At 39.4% G+C, this 14,317-nt stretch overlaps 1 protein-coding gene across 2 annotated transcripts in view; it reads right to left on the reverse strand.

Moving 5' to 3' along the window:
* FGD6 (FYVE, RhoGEF and PH domain containing 6) overlaps positions 1-14,317 on the reverse strand; it is a 113,283-nt gene that overhangs the window by 59,189 nt on the left and 39,777 nt on the right. The window contains exons 3-5 of one of the 2 annotated variants that reach the window (XM_020877907.2): positions 8,869-9,019; positions 1,310-1,377; positions 1,194-1,224 (exon numbers count right to left, since the gene is read on the reverse strand). In XM_020877907.2, the coding sequence (XP_020733566.2) occupies positions 1,194-1,224; positions 1,310-1,377; positions 8,869-9,019 (250 nt within the window). Of the gene's footprint in view, positions 1-1,193; positions 1,225-1,309; positions 1,378-8,868; positions 9,023-14,317 lie in introns of both variants that reach the window. The other variant, XM_020877906.2, reaches the window with a different exon arrangement.

Consider the following 14,317-nt stretch of genomic DNA (forward strand, 5'->3'; position numbering starts at 1 on the left):
ACATATGCAGTTTATTTTCAAAAGTATTTATTTACCAAGTTTATCATTTTTTTTTTTTTAATGACAATATGGTTGTCATCAACAGCTCAGGGTGACCAAATATTGCCATATGTGTGTGTGTGTGTGTGTGTGTGTGTGTGTTTGTAAATTAATTTTAAAAGGGAACCTACCAGTATAGTTAAGGGTTACATGAAAAACAATTCAAGGGAAAAACAAATTAGCAATGCTAAGAAAGTTTTAAGAAAAATCTTCCAAAGCTAGAGATTTTTCACATAGGAAACAGGTCTCCATGTGCCCAGTGGACCAAGTACAGAGCAGAGGGGATTGTTTGGTGAATGTTACCCACCTTTAAGTGTAACCCTCTTTTCATGTTTATATAAAAGAAAACAGAAAATTATACTCTTTTCAGAGACATAAATGGGTATATATTTTGTAAACCTACCACTCCTCAATAATTCAGTTAATAACTGCCATCTAAGTAAACTTGGATGGTAATTTAATTCACTTCCATTTCTTTTACATTGTTTTCTCTATTTCAAATTTTTCTTTTCTAAATCTTAATATCCTGCTAAAATATAACTAAAACAAAGTTAACGCCAAAAGCACTTTAACTGCCAATGAGTATGAAACTTGTGAAAACTTGCAGGTACAAAGGAGTGCATGAGAAAAATGAACATGCAGCCAGACACAGTAACTGTTTCCCAACAGGTTTGTTCAAGTTTACAATTACAAAAATTGAAAATAGAACTTTAAAAAAGTTTTGTTTTTAAAATATCTATTTTAAGTGTCTTTCTAGGAGATTGTTCATATAGAAGAACAGTTTTGAACACCAACATTCTTTACCCACTGCTGTACAAAATTCTACTGTAGCAGAGATCTGCAAATGGCCGAGAAGAAGTATTATCCTTGTAATAACTCTTTATTATGAGGATAAAAAGTTTAAAGATTTGGAGATACAAATACAAAGGCTCTATTTTTCAGAAGTCATCTGGCATACTACACACACATGAGATTAATGCACTTTAGAAAATTTCTGTCTTCACATAAATGTGTGAATTTACTAATATAACCATGTACTAGAAAGCACATATGTGTATATACATGTTAATTTAATGACACTGAACATATTGAAGGATAGGGAAAGATGTAAAAGAGGATAGTCAGACTTCAAGAAAATATTAGCAGATACTTACAATATGCAAAAGTTTTAACACATCCACAAACCTGTAAAAAACAGCAATGAGAGACATGTTTTAAATGAGCCAGTGAGGAAACAAATAGTTTTCTGAATTGGAAACTGGATACCTACACTTTTTCTGAGCTCATGATCTCCTTGGCAATATGATGGACTTTACATTTCATTCCAGTATCTTCACCCTGTGGATAAGAGTGCATTAAGAAAGCATGAACTCATAAAAGGATAAGGAAGAACAGCCTGGAGTTATTCAGATGTACATTCAAGCTCTGATACAGGTTTCTTTCTTTTTTTTTTTTTAATAGGTTTCAATTAGAACACATTTCATACTATATAATGCCTCAAACGGCAAACGTGAAGAATTAGATCTGGTTATTAAACCATGATACAGGAGAAGCTGAGAGCAATCAGTAATCCTCACTGTTATCAATGCTGGGCTTGTGGACTACCCTGAGGAACCCCAGAGCCTCAGTGGGGCACACTGTTAGTGGCACAAAAGTGAAGCTACATTCTGCAGGGAAAATGATCCCTATAGACACCGCATGAACTTGTGTTCTTGGGGTGCATGCAAGTAAGTTTACTTAGTAACTATTTAGTAGGCATGTATAAGAGCACTTCACCTTCAGTAAAGCCATCTTAAGTCAGACAACTTAGGTGCAGACTGGAAAGTGCTCTTCAGCAGGTTATAACCGCACACATCACAGCTATAGGCTTTCTCAACTTACTGAAAATACCTTTTAGAAATATGCTCTTCCTGGAACAGATTGTTCCCTCATAGTCTTCAACTCTGCTGATACACTAATCCTGGACATTTCCCCTCTAGAACTGAGACAATAAATTTCTGTTGTTTGGGCTTCCCTGGTGGCTCAGTGGTAAAGAATCCGCCTGTTAGTGCAGGAGACATAAGAGATATGGGTTTGATCCCTGTGTTGGGAAGCTCCCCTGGAGGAGGGCATGGCAACCCTCTCCAGTATTCTTGATTGGGGAATCCCATTGTCAGAGGAGCCTGGCGGGCTACAGTCCATGGGGTCTCAAACAGTAAGACAAGACTGAGTGACTAACACTCTCATTGTTATTTTGGGTTGCAGCTGCCTCCTAATATCACTGAAGGCAGAGTTTATATTTCTTATCCCCATCCTCTTTGTTATTCTGAAATTATTCCCAAGAGGAAGAACGTACCATTTTTACTCCATCATTTAAAAATCTGAAGTTAGTAATTCACTACCCAAAATCACTGCAGATGGTGACTGCAGCTATGAAATTAAAAGACACTTGCTCCTGGGAAGAAAAGCTATGACAAACTTAGAGAGCATATTAAAAAGCAGAGACATTACTTTACTGACAAAGGTCCGTCTAGTCAAAGCTATGGTTTTTCCAGTAGTCATGTATGGGTGTGAGAGTTGAATCATAAAGAAACTGAGTACCAAAGAATTGATGCTTTTTAACTGTAGTGTTGGAGAAAACTCTTGGAGTCCCTTGGACTGCAAAATCAAACCAGTTAATCCTAAAGGAAATCAGTCCTGAATATTCATTGAAAGGACTGGTGCTGAAGCTGAAGCTCCAATACTTTGGGCATCTGATGTGAAGAGCTAACTCTTTGGAAAAGACCCTGATGCTGGGAAAGATTGAAGGCAGGAGGAGAAGGGGACAACAGAGGATGAGATGGTTGGATGGCATCACCGACTCAATGGACATGAGTTTGAGCAAGCTCCGGGAGTTGGTGATGGACAGGGAAGCCTGGCGTGCTGCAGTCCATGGGGTCACAAAGAGTCGGGACACAACTGAGCAACTGAACTGAACTGATCCATCATCTGATAGCATGGTTAGTAGGAGAAAACAGCTTCACCATCAGCTAATTCATTGCTCTGCATCTGAAAACACTTCTGATCATTAAAACCACCAGGCAATGCATGAGACAGGGTGCTCAGGGCTGGTGCACTAGGATGACCCTGAGGGATGGGATGGGGAGAGAGGAGGAGGGGGGTTCAGGATGGGGAACACATGTACACCCATGGCTGATTCATGTCAACGTATGGCAAAAACCACTACAATATTGTAAGGTAATTAGCCTACAATTAAAATAAATAAATTAATTAAAAAATAAATAAAACCACTGGGCAACTCTTAATTTTCAGATTCCTAGGTAACTGTCTTGGAAATTCTGATTTTGTACTTCTGAAAAGGGGCATGAAAGTAGATGCTAGAAGAAGGGATTGAACATAAATAAGAAATAGCTCCAGGCTTTAAGAAGTGAACAAGAGAGCAAACCACACATACAAATTACTATACATAAGGACAGGGACTTCTCTGATGGCTCAGATGGTTAAAAATCTGCCTGCAATGCAGGAGACTTGAGTTTGATCCCTGGGTCAAGAAGATCCCCAGAAGAAGGAAATGGCAACCCACTCCTGTATTCTTGCCTGGAGAAGTCCATGGATAAAGGAACCTGGTGGGCCACAGTGCATGGAGCTGAAGAGTCCAATAGGACTGAGTGACTAATACTTTCACTTTTCACATATAAGGACAACTGTGAAATGTGCTGATATCTTGAAGGAGACAAGGATCATAATCAGGAAAAGATTCACAAAGAATAAAAAATTTGATGTCACTCCTTAAACAGCCATAACATACTCATATGCCAGATACTATACATATCCACTGATCAAAGCCAGAAACCTGACTCGACTCTCTTCTCCACCCTCTATGATCACAACTGAATCACTGAGCTCTGTTGATCTGTACTTCTGAATAATTTATTAATCCTTTCCTCTCCTTTCATATTGCCTCCTTATTTCTGGTCTACACTACTGCAGTAATCTCAGTGGCTTTCTTGCTCTAGATTTATCCCCATTGCAACCATTCTCTGCACTGCCACTAGACTACAAGGTTCTAAACTGCGAACATAATCACATCTGTTCTCAGGCTGAAGCACATTAGCAGCCCCCTATCACCGAACTTTCTTTTCGATGGATGTAAGACATTCTACAATGAGGGTCTAGTTATCTTCACTAGTCTCATTTCTACTCCTCCACACTGTGTACTCTCTACTCCAGCCAAACGGGAACCACCTTGAAACTCCAAGTGTGCTCTGCCCTTACATGTCTGTCCTGCTTCGACTTCCCTCCTTACCGCCTCCACCTCTCCCAAAGATTTCTGCTCATTATATTCCAACCCATCTTTTAAAGTGGCAGGCACTCAGTTTTCTCCTTGACAAAGGCTGCCTTTATATTCTCTCCCTACCATCCTTGGGGATGTCATTTGGATGACAAGATCATTCTCTTACTGGTGTAGAGTTTATAGGACTTAACCCAGTGGGTTGTGTTTAATTTGCCGACATGTCTAAATCCTCTCTAGTCTGTGATCTTATTCACCCTTGCCCCCTTATGCACCAAGCACAGTGCCTGGTTCACTCTGCACTTAAGATGCATGAATGAGCAAGTGTACAAGGGTGGCTACCATTTTCTCAGAATCTAAGACCAGAGAGCACTACTTCTGAGTAACATGAAAATGTAAATTCAAACAAACAAAAGGCTCATTACAGCTGTTTCATGTAAAAGAACAGAATGTTGGACTAGATGATTAAAGGTTTGCTGCTGCAATTCTAAACTTCTAGGAATCTGTATATTCTGTTTTCTACTTTACCTTTTAAACGAGGAAGATGGCAGAGCTAAAGAAGGATGGAAACTACTAGAAAATGATTCAGAGGATTCCAAAGTAGAGACAAAGCCAAAGATAATCATAAAACAAAATAAAAAGCTCTATATTAACTCCAACTTGTAAGAACCATGATTCTGACCGAAGTCAAACTATGACGGGAAAGTACATCCCACTGTAAAACCTCAAGAGAGAGGCCTTATTTGGTGTCTTAACTTCTCTGTCAATGTAAATCCTCACTTAAAACTACATCACATTTCGAAGGAGGCTGCCTGTTAGATAACTGCATGTCCCCAAGTACACAGGTCATGGAAGTTGAAACAAGAGTCACAAATGAGATTACTTTGTTAAGGTCATAAAATAATCCAAACAAATTCCAAATAGAACCTTTGATCTGAAATTTAGTTTTATGTTCTGATCTCCTGATAACAGTCCAGCTTTGTAATTCTTAACTGTGTTCTCTTCTTTTCATATTTGTTCACAAGTAAAATCCAGTGAAATTTATCCATTACTTTAAAACAGAATTCGTAAAAGACCTCTGCTATATCACTTGAGTTCTACTAAAAATAAAAAAACTGAACAACTAGATTGCCCAAGAAACATCTCCATATCATTAAATAATCCCACAAATGAGGTGACACCATGATGAACTAAAAAAAAAAGTCCTCTTAGGTTTTCACCTCTCTCTTCATGGTATGTATTATATGAGCTGTTACACACACACAAAAAAAATTGTGGGGGAGGGAGGCAGAGAAGTCAATATTTAGGAGGGGTGAATAGTGGTGAATACTCTAACCATAACGAAGCAGAATGAATAACAGATCTCATTTTTAAACAATCATTTATTAAGTACTGAAAATAAAGACTAAAAAATATAAAACTAAAAAATTGGCAAGAAAAAATTAGCATGGCTACTCCTTCCATCCCAAACATGTTCCATCAACATCATTCAGATTCTGTGGCTCAAACTAAGTTATTAGCAGTGACAGGTTTTGGCTAAAAACCTCAGTTCCAGAGGTTCCAAGGCAAGTTATTTAACCTGTTTTTAAAAAGCCCCTTTCTTCATGTGAAGAAGAGAAAAACAGTACAGTTGTCAAATCCATATCCCAGGACAATTTTGAAGATTAAGTATAATAACCTGCACACAGACAGGCACAGACACACAGATGTGGTAGACGTCAGTTTTCTTGCCTTTATGGTGGCACTTTAACCTTTCCAGGAATAACTTTCTGTTCCTTCACAAGTGAAAGATAAGGGCTCAGCAGCACACATTCTTTCTTTTCTCCTACTGAGTCTGGCACTTTCGTGAGGGAATGTTATTGGCATATAGACACATATTTGTGATGTGCCCATTATATGTCCATGGCATATGGTATTTGCTATAGTTTGAAATAAGTCCCTCCAAAATTAATGTTCAAGTCGTAACCCCCAGAACCTCAGAATGTGACCTGATTTGGAAATAGGCTTGTTTCAGATGTAGTAAGTTAAAAATGAGGTCATTTTGCCAATACAGTATACTAACACATATATATGGAATTTAAAAAGATGGTTAACGATAACCCAATATGCAAAACAGAAAAAGAGACACAGATGCAAAGAAAAGACTTTGGGTCTCAGCGGGAGAAGGTGAGGGTGGGATGTTCTGAGAGAATAGCATTGAAACAAGTATACTATCAAGGGTGAAACAGATCACCAGCCCAGGTTGGATGCATGAGACAAGTGCTCAGGGCTGGTGCACTGGGAAGACCCAGAGGGATGGGATGGGGAGGGAGGTGGGAGGGGGGATCGGGATGGGGAACACATGTAAATCCATGGCTGATTCATGTCAATGTATGGCAAAAACCACTACAATATTGTAAAGTAATTAGCCTCCAACTAATAAAAATAAATGAAAAAAAAACAACAACAACTTTCTTCTATAGAAACTAAAAAAAAAAAAAGAGGTCATAAAAAAAAAAAGAGGTCATAAAAAAAAAAAAGAGGTCATTTTGGACTATGGTATGCTCCCAATCTAGTAAGACTAGTTTCCTTATAAGAAGAGGAGACACAGACACACACACACAGAGGCAGCACACCATGTGATGATGGAGGCAGGACCGAAGTGCTGCAGCTATAAGCCAAGGAACCCCACGGCCGGCCGGCAAATCACAACAAGAGATAAGGAAAGATTCTTCCTTGCAGGTTTCAGAGACAGCTCAGCCTTGCCAACACCCTGATTTTGGAATTCTGACCTCCAGAACTGTTAAATAATTATATTTCTGTTTTCAAGACATTCAGTTTGTGGTACTCTGTAACAACTTCCCTACGAAACTAATACAATTGACCATAAACACAAGCACAGAAGTATATTACATGTGTTTAATGTGCATAAATTTCTTTGGGTCATGAAGACTTGCGAAATGTTTTGGCAACTATTAGCCTGCTTGAGACTCAGAACAACATTACTGTCCTGCTGAATAAACTGAGAAATTTAAAATCAAAAAAGTTATAAAAGAAGGTCTACTACTATGCTTCTACTCCAAAGACTTCTTTTGGAAACCATCACCTTTTTCCCTTGAGTTACTGGCTGGCTACAGCCACATTTGTGGTCCCCCCTTGAATGATGTACATAGGACTGTATGATATGCATGTGCTGTCCTCAGTCACTCAGTCGTGTCTGACTCTGCGACCCCATGGACTGTAGCCCGCCAGGCTCCTCTGTCCATGGGATTCTCCAGGCAAGAATACTGCAGTGGGTTGCTATGCCCTCCTCCTCTGTACTAACCTTTCTCTTAGCACAATTATTTTCCCTTTATCGGGATTTTTATCTTCCTTTAACAACTTTTCTGAGATGTAATTTACATTTCATAAATATATTTTTGTCTTTTTAAAATACATAACTAAATGGTTTAAATATTCAGGGTTGTACAACCATTACCACAAGCTAAGTTTAGAACATTTTTATCACCCCCCAAAAGAAACTAGTGGTTCCGCCAACTCCATGATCCAATACTTTAGAGTACAGAAATGAAGTCTTGTGATTAATAAATATCAGAGTCATTGCATTCTTATCACGTTCTGGACAGTATTCCAACACTTTACATATATCAACTAATTTAGTTGACACAATTCTATGAAATAAGTACTATATTTTTCTTCATAACATTGAGTTCTTTAACTCAAAGAGGTTACATAATTTGCCCAAGGCTATTGAGATCATAGGTGGTGGCACTGAATTTAAATCTAGACAATTACAAAACATGTGCTAATCACTTAAGGCTAAAAGTTAATTTAAACAAAGCAAAACTATAGTAAAGAGGAAGCACAATGGTCTCATGAATTATGACACCGGAGTTAAGTGACATGGATTTTCTCTAGGGCTTGATAAGTTTGCTATATGAATCCTTTCAAATTCCATTTTCCTGTAACATTTCAACACATTCTGGGGATATTGCTGGTAACACTATTTTTTCCATTGCAGCTATTTCTTTATTCAAAGAATTATGATTTAAAATGAAACATATTCATATCAAACTAGAAAAAGTGTCATGAACACCCACGTATCTGTTATACATCTTAAATAATTACCAGTACGTGGACAATCCCACTTCATGTATACAGAAAATACACACATAGTGGATTATTTCAAAGCACATCTTGAGGTACTACTGACAGCAATTTTTATTCTATCCCTAAAAAGATCTGATTGAGTATGAAATGCATCTAATTCCTTTTTTACAAATAGAATCACTGGCAGTACAAGAAGAAATCCTAAGAAGGGTTTTTATTATCAAAAGAAAATCAAAGGACATTACCAAAAACAATTTCTCGAAAATTACTAAATAATCTCTAAATGATATGTTCTTTGAAATAGGAAAACATCTCAGGCACGTATAGCAAGAATTAAACTAGAAAGATGTTTTACAAGGTTTTGAAAACTAAGGAAGGATTTTATGCCTATCATGATAATAAATATTACTTCTGAGTGTCCTGAGGCCAAAAAACACAAAAGTAGAAACTTTTAAATACCAACAACATACCTGTTTATCGTCCAGCAGATCAGGCTCCCCTTTACTAGAAGCAGAGCTGACATCATCTTCATCTGAACTGTTGATGACTTCCTCTTCATCTGAAGGAAGGTCACCAAGACCAAGGTCCAGATCACTGTGTCCCTCCTGGGATGCTCCAGAACTGCTTCAATAGAAAATATTGCATTAGACATCCTTGAGAACAAGAAATCCTACCAAAAACAAATTGTGAGGGTTTCCCGAGTGACTCAATGGTAAAGAATCTGCCTGCCAAAGCAGAAGACACAGGTTTGATCCCTGATCCAGGAAGATCTCATGTGTCACGGAGCAGCTAAGCCCATGTGCCACAACTACTGACCCTGTGCTCCAGAGCTGGGGAGCCGCAACTAGTGAGCCCACATGCTACAACTACTGAAGCCTTCATGCCCTAGAGCCTCTGCTCCACAGAGAAGCCACCACAATGAGGAGCCCGCGCACTGCAATTATAGAGTAGCCCCTGCTCGCCACAACTAGAGAAAAGCTGACACAGCAGGGAAGACCAAGCACAGTCAAAAACAAATAAATAAAAATTACACACACACACACACACACACACACACACACACACGTATGTGTATATATATGGGCTTCCCTGGTGAATCAGATGGTAGAGCCTGACTGCAATACAGGAGATCCAGGCTCAATCCCTGGGTCAGGAAGATCCCCTAGAGAAGGGAATGGCAACCCGCTCCAGGATTCTTGCCTAGAGAATTCCATGGACAGAGGAGCCTGGTGGGCAGTCCATGGAGTTGCAAGAGTCAGACACGACTGAGTGACTAACACACAGACACATACACACATAAACAAATTGTGTGAGGTAAGCAAAGCACATCTAAGGGATCTGGAAGGATGGAAAGAGATCAATCAAACTCTCCCTTCCCTTTCCCCATCTCAGTTGTCAAAAACCCAAATTCATCTTGGATTTAAAATGGATCATCTTGAAAAACATGTTTGTTAGGTTTTTTTTTTTTTAACAACAAACCAGTGAATATAACATTAAAAAGACAGACTCACAGATACAGAGAACAAACTAGTGGTTACTAGTGGCAGGGGGAAGGTACAATACACTGGGTGTAGGACAGACTCAAATGCATTGCACAACATGGGGAATATGGCCAATATTTTGTAATAAATGTAAATGGAAAGTGGTCTTTAAAAATTGTATTAAAAAACCCAAAACAACACCCAGTGGCATTTCCTGCTGGTCCAGTGGCCAGGAATCCACCTGCTAATGCAGGGGACACGGGCTCCATCCCTGGTCTGGGAAGACTGCACATGCCAAGGGGCAACTAAGCCCGTGAGTCGTAACTACCGAGCCCATGAGCCACAGCTATCGAAGCCCACACGACCTGGAGCCTGTGCCCCACAGTAAGAAAAGCCACCTCAATGAGAGGCCAGAGCACCGCAACTCCAAAGTAGCTCCTGTTCTCCGCAACTAGAGAAAGTCTGCAGCAATAAGGACCCAGTGCAGCCAAAAAATAAATAAATAAAATAAAACTAAACAAATCTTAAAAACAAAAAATAGACCAAGCCCAACATGTATTTCTGTGACAGGAAGGTGGGTAAGGAGCAAGTTTCCCACATGCCCCTATTCTATGCTCTAATATACCCTTACTCTAGATAATCAGGTCTCTACTATCACAAACCAAGAAGCCTCATAAGAGGGGCCTGGGTTACTGATCACATTAATGCTTCAACATGAGAAGAGGTGTTGCTTCCTTAGGTTTCAGAGGTTTGTTTTGTTTTTTTAAAAAGCAACTAACAGAAAGGGGGATCTCATGTAAAGGGATGTTCTACCCAGACGCCTTTGTGGTAAAACCATCTTGTCTAAGAGATATGTGCGCACGTGGGAGAATTCTGAGATAGACCAAGTATGGACTGAGAACCAGGCAAATTGAAATGACTGGCCAAAGGAAACCCGGAAGAAATGTCCCATAAAAGTAATCCAAGTCACAACGAGGGCCTGACTCAGTGTCTCTCTCTCCCCGAGTCCACCCACCTGTCTGTCTACGCATGCTGGATTCTTTTTCCTCTTAACAAACATTTTACTTACTTAACCTAAAAAAAATAAAAAATAAAAAGCAACTAACAAATCTTTAAGTATTGGGAGGTAATGATGGTGACCATAATGCACAATCCATGTGCTATTGTGAACACGTGCCTACCTCTCTAGTCATCACTGCTGCCTTTCATGTAACCACATCTGAGGATGGGCACAAAATCTCCAGCTTGCTCCAGACCTGCTGAATCAGAACCTCTATAGAGATGCAGGGCCCCTAAGGGATACAGGCTGGAGTTTGAAAACCCTTGTACCAGACCATTTATCAACTCCTCCTCACCAGCCTGACATCAACAACATTTCTCATTCTGTACTGAGACAGAATTCTTGAATCTAAAAGACATTGTGGTAATCCAATCTGTGAGGGGAATTCCATAAGAAAGCTCCCAAGGAAGGCAACAGAAATAATTCTAGCTTTAGTCGTAAACACTTAGGAAGAAAAGGACTGTAGTAACGGCTTTCCTGATAGCAGTCTGTAAGAATATTTGCAGAATAGAAGTCAGGAAAAGATCCATAGAAAATCATCAGGGAAAATACTCAGGCAGAATAACACGACAGTTCCATTCACTGTGGCAGGTTTCTTTTCCAGGTCATGGGCAGGTCACTCAACTGCCAAGATTCCTAACAAGTCATGAGATTTTCTAACGGGAATCTTAAAAGTTAAAATTTCTGCCAGTTCCTGATTACACATTGTAGGATACAGACTTGCTTCAGAAGCCATTCCTGAAGCCCAACTGTTATACAAACCAGTTGGAGGGAGGCAGCACGCCAAAAGGAACACTTCCTCCTGCCAAAGTTACCGTTTCCTATTACTCAGTGGCAGAGGGCCTCAGGGAATAATATCACAGCCTCAATTAGGTGGGTGCATCTTATCACAGGTCCCCATGACACAGAGAAGATTCACCCCTGGGGTGGTGAGTGGGGTGGACAGCAGAATAGTCAAATCACTGGCAATACTCGCTTGTCTCTTGGAGCAGGGATAGGAGCCCAACCCAGCTGGGTAATTAGGTGATTTAGATGAGAGCGAGTGAATGAGAGTTAGGATATGCAAACTGCTGTATTCATCCATATAAGTAGAAGGAAATATACCTTCAACTTGCGTTTTATCTTAGTTCTTAATCTTTTCACATCCTCTGAAACTCTGCTACTCAAAACATATTCAGTCAATGAGCAGCTTCAGCATCACCAGGAAGCTTTTTAGAAAAATAAAACCGCAGTCCCGCCCCACCCCAATGAATCAGAAGTTGGTTTTAACGAAACCCCAGTAATTTGATTTTTGGGGTCAGCCTATCCATGAGTTCTTTAAGATTCAACAGTATAAAAATTCCAAATAGTAACACAGCTGTGGCACTTGAGGAAATTAGGTTTATTTTGTCTCAAGAACACTGAAAGGTGTCTCCTGGATTAACATTCAGAGAGCCATTTTAAAGAAGACAGCAACCAGTTGGTTGCCACATTCATTTAGAGACACAAAAGTTCACAAAAGTTAACATTTAAGAACAAGGGGACAAAAAGTAAGCAAGTAAATAAAAAATATATATATATTTAAATAAGGATCAAAGGAATAAAAAGCTTTAAATACTAAAAACAAGGATCAAAATATACCTCCATACAACTTCAGGCGATTTTAGTTCTAAAAATTGCTTACCTAGAGAAAACCTTCCCTGGCCGTCCTCTACCTACTCCAAACTATATTATCTGGCTCTTCTCAATCCTACATGCTCTTACTTGGTGGTACATTTTTTCTCTCATTAAAATGTAAACTCTTAAGGACAAGGAAATTGTCTTTTTCAGTTGAACTGCCATCACATTACTTGATATGTAATATGCACTCAATATATTTTTATTGAATGAACAAAAAGGATATTAGAAAACCAATGGGTGTTAAATTTCAGAAGTTCAGATAACACATGTGGTACTGGTGATGACAGAGAAAGGCCTGGGGCAGGGGGAATACTGGAAAAACTATGGTTTTTAAAAGAAAAAGGACATCTGGGCATCATCATCAGTGGTACAGAAGAATGTTGGTATTCACAAAACAAAAAAACCATTTTGCCTACCAAAGGAATCTCTTGTGAGTAGTTAATGGAAAACAAGCTTGGAGAAGATGACAGGTGCCAAGCTGTCAAGAAGCATGAAGAGTTTATACGCATCTTATAGGCCTTCAACAAGGAGACTGAAATCTTCCAGTAGACCTCAAAGTTCTCCTTAATATATCTTCAAGATGCATGTCACTACCATACTTCTTTCTTTTTTTAAAAAAGTCTTTATTGGGTTTGTTAAGATATTGCTCCTGTTTTATGTTTAGTTGTCCTGGATGAGAGGCATGTAGGATCTTAGTTCCCTGACCAGGGATCAAACCTGCTCCCCTTATACTGGAAGGTGAAGTCTTAACCACTGGAATACCAGGGAAATCCTTATACATCTTTCTCATTAGCGCCAACAGAGAAGAGAATGGCACCTCTTCCGTCAATCAAGTTTTGTAAGCACAGTACCTACCCCTCTCTCCCCATATCCCACCCCCTCCAAGCAGAGGAAAGGATGTCCTTGTTTATTAGCATCAGTAAGATCTCCTTGATGATTTCAGAGCTTAAGTTGAAGCTAAAGCAGCTCCCCACATACCTGGATGGTAAACAATAGAGATCAATTATAGTTGTGAAGCTTAAGAGGGAGACGAACCTTTGAAGACCAAAACAGGGTTTTAGGAGTATTAATTCTGTAACCCCAAAACCAATGAACTGAAATGGAGATAGGCAGAGCGACAGAAAGGGAGGAGGACCTAGGAGGTAATTTCCATAGTGTAGGCAGCCTGAGCCAGGGTGGCTACATCAGAAATTGAGAGGAAGGGCTGGGCATACAAGGAAAAAACATCACTAGAGCTAGTGTAAAGAGGGGGCAAAAAACTCAAGTTTTCCTTCAAGGTTTCAGGAACAATCACCAGCAGAATGAGGGAGACATGTTAATTGAAACAGAAATACACCAACAAAGGATCTGATTTTAAAAGAAAGATAATGGAGTCAGCAGCAAAATCAGGAAAGATGCCGCCTAGAACCCATATACATGCTCATCTCTACATGACTAAACAGAAAAACTGTTGATTACTCTGTCTTCCCATATAACCGAGAACAGCTTTCAAACCTGTCTAATAATTTTAGTTTCCTGATAATGAAACACGGATTTCTTACCTATGCTGGTCACTGAGTTCAGGCTCCTCCATTCCTTACACTCCCTTCCCACTGTCAGAAAGATAGCATCCTAACACAGTCTGCTTTTAGGGTTAAAGGCACAAGACATAGTGTTTCCTCCACATTTTCCTGCCCAGTTACTACATAATTTGGTAACTGAAATAAAAGGACAGTAAGT

Source organism: Odocoileus virginianus, chromosome 24, assembly GCF_023699985.2.
Source record: "Odocoileus virginianus isolate 20LAN1187 ecotype Illinois chromosome 24, Ovbor_1.2, whole genome shotgun sequence".
NCBI lineage: Eukaryota > Metazoa > Chordata > Mammalia > Artiodactyla > Cervidae > Odocoileus > Odocoileus virginianus.